This window comes from Fusarium mangiferae, assembly GCF_900044065.1.
Source record: "Fusarium mangiferae strain MRC7560 genome assembly, contig: FMAN_scaffold021, whole genome shotgun sequence".
In the NCBI taxonomy this organism is placed as follows: Eukaryota; Fungi; Ascomycota; class Sordariomycetes; order Hypocreales; family Nectriaceae; genus Fusarium; species Fusarium mangiferae.
In genome coordinates this window covers 117,894-131,009 of record NW_024573941.1, presented here as the reverse complement: position 1 = coordinate 131,009, position 13,116 = coordinate 117,894, and the positions used below count along the sequence as shown (strand labels likewise).

Below are 13,116 nucleotides of genomic sequence, written 5' to 3'. Positions count from 1 at the left end.
CGGCCCTGGTTGAACACAAGATCTTTCCTCTTCGGACTAAAGAAAGTCGCCCATATTATCTGTTTCTGGGATGGGTGATGAAAATAGAAAGTGCTGTAATTGTAAAGAGTCTAAATTGCCAAGATAATCAAGGTAATGAATTTACCTCTAATCTTTCGTCCTCGCTTTGTATTCATTCTCCACTCCCTCTAGCCACTCCCGTCTATGTTTTTGCTAAATATAAACGACGATGTTTGCTCAAGACTCCTGTTTACTATCGTACTACTTCCTGACCTTGTGCTCGTCTATCAGGTCATTCAAGCTCCGTCTCATTCGATTCCCAGCCTTCCTTGTCCTCTTTGTTCATTCTCACCATTGTTAAATCCATCAGTAGCGCAGCGACAGACAAGCCAGCTCCAAACCACAATGCGGACCGAAACCCGAGCGCTTCGCCAGGATGTCTCTTCGCTATGTTTGTCTCAATCGTGCCGGCAAAACCAAGACCTAAGCTGTTGCCGTAGAGGTTAAGCGTCCCGATCAAACTAGCAGCTGGCCCTTGCTCTTTTTTACCGACACTGCTACTGGCAATAACCTGTGCAGCGACATATACAAAATCAGGGCAGAAGCTACCGAATACAGTTGACGGGAAGACTTGCGCCCAGTAACTCTGTTGTTCCGGCATTGTAGCCAACAAAATAGTGGCTGTTAGCGAGGTGACACATCCGATGGCAAGGATCCATTGTGCCTCAAGCCGGGGGATCAACCACGCGGCCAGAATGACGGCACAGGATGCCCCTAGTCCATAAGGGATCCAGCCGACAGCGACGTTGAGAACTGACCATCCTCGTATCAGTTGCTGCCATGCTACCATGTACCAAAGTGTGATACCAACGGCCATGTAAATGAACAAGACGACGACCGTGAGAGCCTTGAAGCTTCTGCCGCGAAAGATGGAAGGGGGCATGATAGGTTCATCGGCCCATTTACTCTCCCAAAAGAAGAAGATAACCATCAGCACAACCGAGGCGATCAGCATCGCAATAACATATGGTGTCTCCCATCCATCTACTGGTGCTTGACTTCAAAGTTGGTTAGCAAAGCTTCATGGTGTTTAGGGAGGAGAGAGGAGGGGGGAAGCGTACTTCCAGGCCAAAGAGAATAATAGAAGAGCTCCCAAGCCGGTAATGATGCCAATGCAATCAATTTTACCGCTTTTGTCAGCGGGCTCTTCGGGAGGTAGAACAAAGAACAGCCCAGAGAAACAAATAGCCCCGAGAGATGCCCTAAGATCCAGTCAGCGGTGTCCGAGGTGCTAAAAGTGAGAGTACGACAACATACACAGAGATAAAATGCCACTTCCATTCTGAATACTCGAGAAAGGCTCCAATCATCAGCGCTCCGATGCCAGCTCCAACTGGAGGCGATGCCGCAAATATGGCCAGCGTGAAGTTGCGCACTTTGCCAGGAGGAACCATAATAGTAAGGGTAGCAACTGCATTGGGCATCAAGATACCGCCACCAACACCAGTAAGAGCGCGGATTGCAATAAACGAGTTATAAGTGTTACAAAAGGCGTTGGCAATGGAGAAAGTGACAATAATAATGCCTCCAAGAAGAAGAAGCTTCTGATGACCATAAACAGCGCCGAGACGACCACTGATGAAGACGAAAGCGCTCTGCGTAAGACTGGAATAGATGAGTCAGTCTCTTTGTCGAGTAGATTCCGTAGCGGAGTATGATGGATCAACGTACGAATAAGCTGCAGCCATCCAGTTGGCCTGCCCTGGCCCTACGGGCTTCCCCAGAATCTTGCTAAGCTCGTAACCGCCAGCTACGGTCGAGAACATGGAGATAAACTTGGGACAGTAATGTTAGCAATACTCCGCCACGAAACATGAGTACAGACTATCTGGAAGCCCTTACCTGCGTCAAATTACATATCAGTATCAGGAATGTGATCAGATATTGTTTGGTCTTGCTGGTCTTGATCGTCGATGTCACGCGTGAGAGCTCTGGTAATTGCTGAGAGTCCCCAGCAGCTTCAATCTGGCTGATGACAGATGAGATGCCTCCGGGCTGATTCATTGATTTCATTGTGACGGACAGTTGGCAGCAGTCAAACTCAGTCAAATTGTCTTCAATTGAGACCTTTGAATGAGGTTTAAAATCTGCTCTTCCCCATCTCTCATGCTCCTAGAAGAGTACGCATCTCGGAATCTGACTTAGTAGTTCCGTGAACCTATTCCCAAAAGGGGTTAATCAAGCGAGCCTAAGTTTGCCTGTTATGGAAGCGGGCGGATACCTGATAAGCAGCGTACGTACATTTCTCTCTACCCCCTCCTGATAAGCCTTCATCACTTATCAACTCTCCTTTGCATTGCAAGAAAAATCGCTGCAAATAGCCTCGGAATCATGGGCCAAAAGCGGTCGAGAAATGGTGCGTAATTTTCATCTGACCTTGTCAATCCTTGGTTCTACTAGCTAATACGGGATCTTTCTTCTACAAGGGTGTTGGACATGCCGCCGGCGTCACCAAAAATGCGACGAGACGAGGCCGGAGTGCTTAAACTGTCGTATACGAGGAGCTACCTGCGGTGGCTATGATATCCAGCTGGATGACTTTTCTATGCATCGCAATGGCCAGATGGTATCCAAAGTCATGAGAACTGGCCCTCGTCGGCAAAACAAAGCTGCTAAACCGCAAGGACCACGGTCAGAGGTCGGCCGACATGAAAGAGATAGGACAGCAGACTTGGATACTGCCGCAATGTCGATTAATGACAAGTTGATATCGTCTGGTGAATCTCAGCTCCATACTGACGACAGTTTCGTGGCCATAACGCACTCGGTAATAATCTCCCAATTGACCATTCAAAATATCATTTTGCTCACAAACAAGGCTACGGTTGTCATGCAGCATCCCACTACAAGCCTATCTCCAAGCTCTGCCGATCAGAACTTTGATGATTGTCATACACCAGAATCAGCATCGCCCGCGACTAATGGGATGAGCGATGATACGGGAATATCGCACCAGAATAACGAAGGCTTGGCGGCATGCAGCGCCGAGGTTTTGGATCTACAGAACCACGTCACTCTAGCCTCCGCCTCATCGGGTGCAGAAGCAGAAGCCACTGTGTTGCCTGCCATTTGCGGACCTGAAGATTTCTTCGTCGATGATGCCATATCAGACTCCTGGCTGCATCTTGAGGACAGCAACGACGAGGAATCCTCAGAGGTTAGAATCAACGTGGAATCGGAAACCGTCAATCGTATCTTGTCACGGATAACCGATATTTCGACTCTGCCGTCCTCAATCCCTGATCCTTTCGACGACTATCTGTTCTGTCACTGTAATACTGATTCTGTCTAGGTTCTCGATAAGCTCAGCTGACAGTTGGATGACAGACATTCAGAACCTTTCTCTCTGCCTTTACCCCATGAGGCCAGATTGCAATCCGTACCGTGAAATTTACGGCGACCTTGCAGTCAGTTCTCGACCGCTACGAAGCACAATACTGTTTGCCTCCGCATCACACCTAGCAAACCTGGGGAGATTGCCCAAATTCGCCGTTCAGCCATACCGCAAGGCCATGAGAGTGGCGTTCCGAGAGGGTATAGCCACAGACACCGACCTCGAAGGACTCGCCGCTACAGCCCTACTGTCGGTAATATTTGATGTACAAGAGCAACACACTGAGCCCCTGGCGTATATGCTTGATGCTAATGGAAACAGGTCATTGATACTGGCTTGGACACTTGGAGTACCAGACTTCTTGGGTGCCGCCGTCTACTTAAAAACGCCACGGACAAATTGAATGGAACCAATGGACGGTTCCTGCAGTGCATGATCGTTCAATACAATTGGGCTGCTACTATGAGCCGCACACTTCTGAGGGATGTTGTGTCTCCGGAGGTGCTTGACGAAATTGGGACCGTCATCCATGGTTAGTAACTTTCGCTGCTTTGACTGTATCCCCCGCTGACAGTACATCTCTTCATAGTCCCTGGCCCAGATCCGAAGGCTGAAAGCACGCAAGGGGCCAGAATACAGTCCCTCTGGTGGCATAATCTCCCTGATCATGCTATGCACCTCATGTTCCGTGAGGTGACGGATCTCGCTGCCCAAGTGCATCAGATGAAAGCATCTCGCAACTCAGTCGACGACACTCTCAAACTTATGGCTCGAGCCGGCGAGCTCGTTCGTAGCCTGGAAAACTGGACCCCAGACGTGTCGATCGTTGATCAAGAGCACATAGATTCCGTCGAGCATTTTAACATCATATGGCAGCTTGGATTACTTTGCTTCATCCACCACGAAATTTACACCCTCGATTCCAGCGACCCTCGCATCCAGAACTACGTAGCCATGGCTATCGAACCTCTCCGGAAGCTCTCATGGCTACAGGCCTGTCTCTTCCCTCTTTTCATGCTCGCGATACATGCTCAAACACCTGAGTCACGGTCCACGATCGAAGAGTCCCTCAGCATGATGCATACCTCGCTAGCTTTTCAGACTCCGCTTACTTTACTTCTCTCTCTAAAGAAGTTTTGGAGTCATTTAGATACATATGGAACTGCTACCTCTAGATGGCGAGATCTATTCAGGAACACAACTCGGGAGTTTAATATCTTATTATAAAATTATAAAATATATAATTAAAAATATACTACAGTTAACTTTTATAATTAAATAGACTTGAATTATTAAAATATTGCCTATCTTATCATCCGCATTGTAGAGGCTGTACTGGTCTCCCAGCCTAATCCGTTCCTGTGTAACTTGGTAAGACAAGGCTAGGCACTACAATCTCAGTTCTTAAGCAGCCCCTTCATGATATCCCGATATAATTCAGCTGGCTTCTGGAAAGGCGCCCACGTTTCCTCCAGTATGATCATCTTGCCCTCATGCTCAACGGTAATCTTGAAACTCATAGCACGCCCCTGGGCTATCTCCTTACCGTCTGCCGTAATCGTCACTCCTTTGATCTTGAAATTGACCGGCTTGACGCTTTGCACCAGTTGTCGTACCGACTCAGAACCCCTATCGATCTCGTTTTGAATCATGCGCAAACCCGTACTGATGGCGTCATGCTGCTCTCGCTTACGCATCTCTTCATCCTCGGCTGATTGTAGCTCTTGCTGTAGCTGGCGGAGCTGCATGCTGTCTCTAGCTTGGTTGATCTTCTCTTGCTCCTCGTCGATGATGCGATCCAGATCAGGTCGCCCAGCATCAAGTTTGGCCTGTGCCTCACGAATGGCCTGCATCCATCGCGAGTTTCCATCTTGCATGGCATCGAGCTCAGCTTTCCTGGCTTTCAAAAACTTGTCTTTATCCTCCAGTGCTGCCTCGATGAAACCTTCAAGGCCCTGCTTAGCAAGCCTGTCCACCATTTCGGTTGCTTTCTGGAGCGCTGCGTCTTTTTCCTGGATCTGAATTTCTATGTCGCGAAATTCCGGCCGATTGAGGGTGTCTCTGTAGTCCTGGAGAACACCCGCGCCCTCTTCAAGTCTGTTAGTGAGAAAGGTGGCTGCTGCGTCGATCGTATTGATATAGATGAGCTACAGACAAATTAGCATCAATCTCATTATTCCATAATTGAGGGTCAGTACTTCTTTAACTCTTGCAAGTATTCCCAGATTTGGCAAGTTCTTCTTCCTCTCGTTCGAGTCCGCTAGAAGTCCTGCCAATTTCGCTTTCGCTATATTGAACCATTCGGTATACTTCTCCAGCTCAAGGGCAACATTCCCGAACGTTGACTTCTTCTTGCCTTGCAGCTCGGCTCTCTCTTTTGACAGCCTTTCTTGTTCTTTCTCTGCACTTTCAAGGAGAGAAGCCCACTCGAGACTCTTTTCCGCCTTTATCGCCTCTCGATCGAGGTCGATCTGCTTCAAGAGGTCTTTGAGCTCACCCTCGGCTTCTTTTTTGGCCTGCTTAGTAGTATCTGCTGCCCTCTGCAGCTTTTCTAGTTCAGCCTCCGCCTCCAGCTTCTTTAGCTCCGCTTTGGCTCTCTCCTTATCGCGTATTTCCTTCTCTTCCACGATTCTGGTCTTCAGAGCACTAATTTGCTTCTTCTTAATCTTGACCTCGTCAGAAATCTCGTTCCTCCTCTTCTGAAGCACAAACTCGAGCGCCTCTGTTGATGCTGTGACTATATTTTGCAGCTCTGCTAAGAAGTCGAGAATACCGTTGTAGAAAAGCTCCAAGATTTCAGTGTTGAGAGTGAGAGTGAAGTTCACATTTGCTTGTGAGAGGTCCTTGAGGTTCGCCACGTTTGTGGCCACGGCTCTTAGATCAAACTTGATCTGGTCTGTAAAGCTCACAAAGACCCAGACGTCCAAGAATACTGGATTTAAGGAAGCTCATATCAGGGCCCCAATCTGCAGACCTTCGTCTCCTCCGATGATTACCAAGCCGTCAATCTCCAACAGTTGCTTTTCGGAAGTCGTGGCAATTTGAAGCTTCGCTCGTGGGTTTCCGCTGGCAGAGCGCACCTCAAGGGGGCCAATCTTGAAGGCATCCACTTCGCCCCTCAGCTCGAAGCCCCCTGAGCCCAGTGATGCCTCGAAGTTGGCCCTCTTCCCGAACACCGTGACATCTCCCTTGGCTGAGATTCCCGCAGGGAATTCCTCTCCCAGGGCTTCTTCAATACCAGTAGAGAAGTACATTTCAGCTTTATTGAAGACAAGAAAGTCGCCGGCGCTGATATTTCGCAGTGCGTCCAAGTCTCCAATTTCCCCAGCCATTCTAATTAGCTCACTCACGTTGACATTTGATATATTGACCTTGAGAACTTGACGAGTAGGCAATTTAGTCACGACAATAAAAGCTTCTCCCGTGAAATTACCGCACTTTACCATGCCTCCAAAGGCAAGCTCACTATTCATGATTCCATTATCAGCAGACGGAGGTCTCCGTAAAGATAGGCAATGTATATCTTACCTTGGGCCTTCCACCAGAACGCTTGCATATCTGAACGCAACACTGCCGCCCAGCTTCTGCACGACAATCTTATCGCTAACGCCAAAAGGATTCCTCCATGGGACCTCGGGGTCAAGGTAACTAAAGTCATAAATATTAGTCACCAACTGAAGATTTTGACTCAACTGATGCTTACATTTCACCGTTTGCTTCGTGTAGTAATGCCTTAAGATTGGAATGGAATGTCAGCGGTGGCTGTTGAGCCATGTTGATTCGTAAGTCGCAGCTGAGCGTCAAATTGGGCGTGCTTGAGATGTCCAGCCTAACAGAGAACCGGTCGACCTTTGCAATATCGCCCATATCTATCTATTGCAGATCAGTTGTGGCTTCTTGGCAATTTAGAAACGTTCGTTCACTTACACCGATACTGTCTGGAAGCTCAATTGCCACCGAGAGCCTCTCAGCACTGATAGAAGCGATGAGAGTCAATCCACGGACTGTCTTGTTCCTTGCGAGGTTGTTGATTGCTGGTAGGGGATCGATGAGTGCAAAGAGTGAGAGCCCATTAGAAAGAGAGTATTTTCTCTTGCTCAAAGGGTCTGTCCAGATGCCCCTTTTGTTGGATGCTATGATGGCCACGTACTTTAGTTCAATATCCAGATCTGGATGCTCTTTGAGAGTCTTAGCTGCCTCCAACGCGGACAGTCGAAGATTACCTTCATAGGCACCATAGACAATCCATCTCCGTGAGTTCGGCGACCCATCAGTGCTGGTTTCAAGTCCCGCAGCCACTCTGATGCCTTGAAAATGGACGAGACCCTTGAGCGCTAGCCTACTAGCTCGACCACTTGTCTTGTCACTTCCCCTAGAGCCAATGAATATGTCAAGACCAGCTTCTTCAATCACTATGTTCGTGTCGGGAACCTGAAAGCTTCCAATGGCACCGCCTATAGATAGGCCCTCATCGTCGAACATGATGTATCCCGCGGCACTGGTTGCGCCGTTGAAGCAGATCTTGCCCCTGATCTCGATCCCGGCAGTAGAAAACATGATGTACATATTCTCGAACTCCAGCTCATCGATATTTGTTGCAGCGTCAACAGACTTGCCTGTGATTTGGGTGTAAGCCTTCACGATTTCATCCCATGTCATATTCCCGACTTCAGCTTCTAGGTAGGTTTCCGCTATCCCATAGTCAGTATATAGTATGGGGTCAAAGTTGAGAGGGATCCTTCTTACATTTTGAATACTGCCCTGCTAGGAAGATATCCCCATCGCCAAGCTTCATCATTGCACTGACACCTAGTACAAGAGACTCTTCCAAGTTGTTAATGTCTATCGAAGCTTGGAACTCGACTCCTGTGACCATTACGATCGTTAGTTCCATGACGGTATTGCACTCCATGTGAATGACCTACATCAAGATTCTCAATACCAAAGACGGAAGTCCATTCGTGCGATGAAAGGGCCATGCTGAGACTGTAGGTATCGCCAATCTTTCTCATCCAGTATTTGACGGTCAGTGGCAAACCGGTTTTTTGAATCTTGCTGATCTCCAGCTCTCCACACAATCCATATCCAAGCTTCCAGGTTGTCTTGTTCTTGTCATTGTCAAACGATGAAATGCTGATTACAGACACTTCTACGCCGACCTTCCGGAACCTTATAATATCTCCAAGCCAAAGCGATTGATCGACGGAGCCTCGCAAGGCAAAGTTGTTCAACTCTAGCGGCTCACGCCAATTTCTTTCTGGGCTCAGTCGCGCCTGGACTCGAAGTTTTGTGGGTGGCGTGTTGTCTTCGTTTCCACTGTAGATGAACTGCAGTAGCTCTTTTACAGGACTTAGCGGCCCCGTAAAGGTAATGTCAGCGTTCAGTGATAGTCCCTCCGGGTTATGAAAGTCGTCGAGCTTGTTCGAGTACGTAAACTCAACGTTATCTATCGGTAACTTCTGGATTATATCGCTGTTGAGCGAGGGAAACAGGGTCGCAATGTAACCATCAGCAGAGCTGCTGAGGTAGGGTTTGACCTTCTCCTGTATTGGGTCCTGGGGACCTGAGCCCTGAATACTCAACAGCTCACCGCTAAGACCAGGAATGCCAAACAGCCCTTGAACGTCGCCTTGGAGGACATAATCTGCAGCAGGCAACGCGCCGGCCTCTCTAAAGGTTTTAGTGGCTAGCTCAGCCACCTGAGAGACTGTAGCGATTGAAGGCGCAATAACCTCCATGCCGAGGCGTGGAGATGAGGATAATATGAGGATAGGCTTCGTCTTTGATGCTTGGGCGACGGTGATTTGGCCTTCTCGAGCGGCTGGTACCAACAGTAGTCCAGCCTCGTTGGCAAAGCTATCAATACCCCGAACAGTGACTGGGAGGTTTGCGTACTTGCCCTGGTGATCCAGGACAATCAGTCTGGTATTGGTCAAGGGGATACCTCCAACAACAATCATGTCCCCTTTTCCTGGTGCCTCCAGGGTCTTCATCTCAACAGCTTCATTGTTAACAGCCGTAAAGAGAGAGTCTCTAGGCTGAGTAAATTGAGATTGAAGGTCGTCAGGGGAGTCTAATCGGTTGATGTTGCCTGACAAAACAAGTTGGGTTTCAAGATCTGCTAGAAGCACCTCAAAGGCCCTCCCATCATCTTGCTTGCCCATACTAATGGTCAACACGGACTCTGCTCCAAGCCTTTCACTCTTCATCGCCCTAGGTAAGCCCTCTGCCTTGCGATTGAAAATCGTTTTGAGCAAGGCGATGTCGACCATGGCTTCACCCTTGGTGAAGCAGGATCTATTAAAAGGGTTGATCCTCAAGCCCATAGCTAGCAAGTCTCTATCAAGGAGATGTGACTTTTCCTTCATCTCTAGATTCCATTGTATTTCGAAATGGATCCAGTCACAGCTGTCGAACCAAGACTTTTCATTTTGCTCGGGAGGTTCGAAGGATTCGAAGCGTAACTGGCCAACCACCTCGGCTTTTTTTCTGAAGTCGCGCTCGAGCTTGAACAGCCTTTGAAAGGCAGCTTCGTATCTGAGCATCCACGAGTTCATTTCCCATGTGCCAAACATCATGTTGGGTTGGATTTGGCTCGTTTCCCACGCCTTGGACCCGTCGGTCAGTCCGCCAAAGGAAAAGGCACTAATATGAAGCCACTGCCAGCCATGATTTGATCAGCATCGTGTGGTAACCCTAGCGTTTCTAAAACACTATGGCCTATCTCGTAATTTTACCTGGCTCACGGGTTATAGGTTACTCACCTCTGCTGTATGCTTATCTTGGCCGCTCTTAGATGTGTCTTTGTTTTGACTCCCCCAACCCAGGTAGTCCCTCGCAAGCTGCCATGTCAGCCGAGCCACGACAAAGATCGAAGGTAGAGGGAGGGAAGAAAAAACGTACCTCCGGTGCCGAAATGCCCATCACAGTCTTTTGTGAGCTCGTCTCGCTTCGCTTGGAAGTAGCCTTCAGCATACGGGAAGCCGAAAGGCTAATAGATCCATTAGTTCTCTCCATCACGATTCCATCTCTGGCAAGTCTCTTCTGGATCTTGACATCTGATTGGCGAGGCTCCATCTTCTCTGCTAGCTTGTCACCTGCCTCGTCGGTATAGAGCTTCAGAGGCCGAGAAGAGTATAATCCAAATGCCTCTGCGGTATCCTTGGAAACGTATGAGCTGTAGTAGAAAAAGGGATTGTTGGAATACTATCGAGGTTCAGATGATTAGCAAGAATCAAGTTTGGAATACCAAAAGCAAATGGGGAACCGACCAACACCAACCCCTTGTCTTCAATAGCCTGACTATTTTCCAAAACAGTGTACTTGGTGCTCAGACGGCTGGGCAATTCCTCGAATCCATCTTTCACATCGGTCCAAGTGATATTAGCTCCTTCACCGATTCCCCTGACTCTTGAACTTGGCAGGATGTAGACCGTGATCCCCTTAGGGTCAATACCACGGAACGCAGCTCCTGCATTGCTGATGCTCCATAGTGATGTTGCACTCCGAAATATACTCGCCCATAACTCAGCATCTGCCATGCTCGTGAACCTTTTGTGCAGCCCGACCATCTCCGCCCTGCCATTTCGTCTGCGAGCAGGAACTTGATACCCGCCTCTGATCGTGTCCTTACCAGTGCCCACGGGGGGGCTTTCTATCATACTCTTCCACTTCCGATACTCCAGCTCTTTGACCGGTCGATAATAGCCTGTGCGATTGCCGTCTATTCCTTTTATGGGCTGAAAAACCATGTCGTCATCGTGTTGAGGTGTTCGGTAAGCCTGCCATTGGTAGTGGGTTTTGCTGTCACCAGTCATACAGATGTTGAGAAAATGGACAGATAAATATAGTTCCGGCTCCTTTTCCAACACGCTAAGTCTTTCGCACTGACGCCTTACAAGTCTGACATAGAATTCCCCCTCTGGACAGTATGTGCCTAAGGGCTCTGGGTCCCTATCCGTAGGGTCAAGTTTGAGGTTTGGCACATGGCGGTACACAGTGCCTTCTTGCTTGAGAGAATCAATGAAGATCACCTCTGATTCCCATACCTTATCTTCAATCTCTAGGTCTGCCATTGTTCTTTCTGTTTAGGGGTTCCAAGAAAGAGAGAGTAAGGCTGCGATATAACAGTGGTGTCTGAAAATATAGTAGACCGATTATTGATAGCCTGGAGTTTTTGAAGAAGAAATAGATGGGAATTCTATCATTGCTGCTAGCCAGCTTTAACCATCTGGCCATTCTTCCTCAGCCAGCCTAAATTGATGAATCTAGACTGTCTTTGTGTAATATTCAATAAATCTGCAAGCCACCCTACTAGTTCTGTTTCCTAGGCCAAATACGACATCCTGATATGCAACAATCATAAGATATTGAACAGCTGACAGGAGCTAGACATCTTGGCATTTATTTATTGAGTATATAATTATGTAGGCATGTATACCCTTAAAATGAAGTTGTAAGATAAATATCTAATACCTCTCTAAAGGTATTATTTAAAAAAAGGCATAAATAAAGCGGATCATAGATAATGTAAAGTAAATGGATTTTGTAGCGTGATGCTTGAGATGCAAGACACGCAAGGCCTCTCACGTGTTTTGTCTGGAATGGCGCTTTGTCTGTGCGCAAGGACGGCGCAAGTTTATCCGTTGCATGCCAGGGATGCCATTAATTAGTTCTGGCTTAGCTTGGCCGGTGGAAAAAAGTGGGTGACGTCAAGATGGCTGCTTTAGGTATCCCGTGCGTTTTTTTTTTTTTGTGCTGCCTCAGGCCGCAAATTTGAACGTATTGTTATAGGGTATTTTTGCAACCAACTTCAGATAAGCATTTGACATGTCTTTAATCCACGGAGTGGCAGATTTAAGTCTTACAGACCTTAAATCACTAACTTATAATAATTTCAATGCCATCAGGATTACATTTTTCTCACTTTGTAGATGAGTTTTAGTCGTTGTTGTGGTTAAGACATAAAATATCGAGGTTTGCGTCTTCACTTTTGGTTTTGCTTTTAGTAAGCCCCTCATCCAATTGTTCTGAAGCCTGTTGGCTCGACATCTTAGCCAGGAACTTCCGAGGAGAAGGGTCTCAAAGTTGCATGATTCTCTGAGTCTGGTAATATAAAGCGCAGATCAAGGTATAGGACCGAACACCTAAAGACATTGCATGTTGTTGCCCCAGATTTGCAGGATCAAACCAAGGCACGCGAGACCACCAGAATCTTCCCATGGGGCCCCGACACTTTACCCGAACGTGTCCCAATGGAGCTCTTTGCTCCGCTGGACATCTTGGCTACTAAGCCTCTTCTTACCTCCCGTCTTACCAGCGCATTCCCGCAATCTCATGTGTTAATCCTGCTTATTGGGTCCAGCGTATGAGGGAATAAGACTGGGATGGCCAGACATACCGACAGACATGGTCCTGTTTCAGAGATTTTGAGGCCATTTCCGGTATTCCCGATACAACCCGATGCATGTTGGAGAGAAAACGGAAGAGTGGAGACGCGTTGGTCGCTACGCGACGGGATTTGATCACGAAATTGAGTTGAGCGAAACATGGAAGGATCCTGGCCATTTTGGTAGATGTTGGTAGGTACTCCGTATTTGTCACATAAATCTATTTACTATGGCATGATTCTGAATACAGAAGACTACCCGGGTATGACAATGACCAGGCCACTCTCGACCTTGGATTGAGCCGCAATTTGGCTAGTGTTGTTTGGGTTAGCG

General features: G+C 47.8%; 3 protein-coding genes across 3 annotated transcripts; 1 reads left to right on the top strand and 2 right to left on the bottom strand.

The window, feature by feature from the left end:
* Positions 1 to 292: 292 nt before the first annotated feature.
* Positions 293 to 2,073, bottom strand: FMAN_09726 (uncharacterized protein; the record flags this gene model as incomplete). Its single annotated transcript, XM_041825382.1, has 5 exons — positions 293 to 1,058; positions 1,122 to 1,262; positions 1,318 to 1,665; positions 1,732 to 1,835; positions 1,903 to 2,073. The coding sequence occupies 5 exons, from the start codon at positions 2,071 to 2,073 to the stop codon at positions 293 to 295; spliced, it is 1,530 nt and encodes a 509-aa protein (XP_041690768.1).
* Positions 2,074 to 2,638: 565 nt separating this feature from the next.
* On the top strand, positions 2,639 to 4,621 carry FMAN_09727 (uncharacterized protein; the record flags this gene model as incomplete). Its single annotated transcript, XM_041825381.1, has 4 exons — positions 2,639 to 3,332; positions 3,388 to 3,659; positions 3,716 to 3,926; positions 3,984 to 4,621. 4 exons carry the CDS (start codon positions 2,639 to 2,641, stop codon positions 4,619 to 4,621), a joined length of 1,815 nt encoding a protein of 604 aa, XP_041690767.1.
* Positions 4,622 to 4,791: 170 nt separating this feature from the next.
* On the bottom strand, positions 4,792 to 11,469 carry FMAN_09728 (uncharacterized protein; the record flags this gene model as incomplete). The annotated part of the gene is made up of 10 exons (XM_041825380.1): positions 4,792 to 5,541; positions 5,593 to 6,290; positions 6,369 to 6,859; positions 6,923 to 7,042; positions 7,098 to 7,267; positions 7,322 to 8,085; positions 8,141 to 8,252; positions 8,320 to 10,002; positions 10,298 to 10,600; positions 10,666 to 11,469. The coding sequence occupies 10 exons, from the start codon at positions 11,467 to 11,469 to the stop codon at positions 4,792 to 4,794; spliced, it is 5,895 nt and encodes a 1,964-aa protein (XP_041690766.1).
* Positions 11,470 to 13,116: the final 1,647 nt, after the last annotated feature.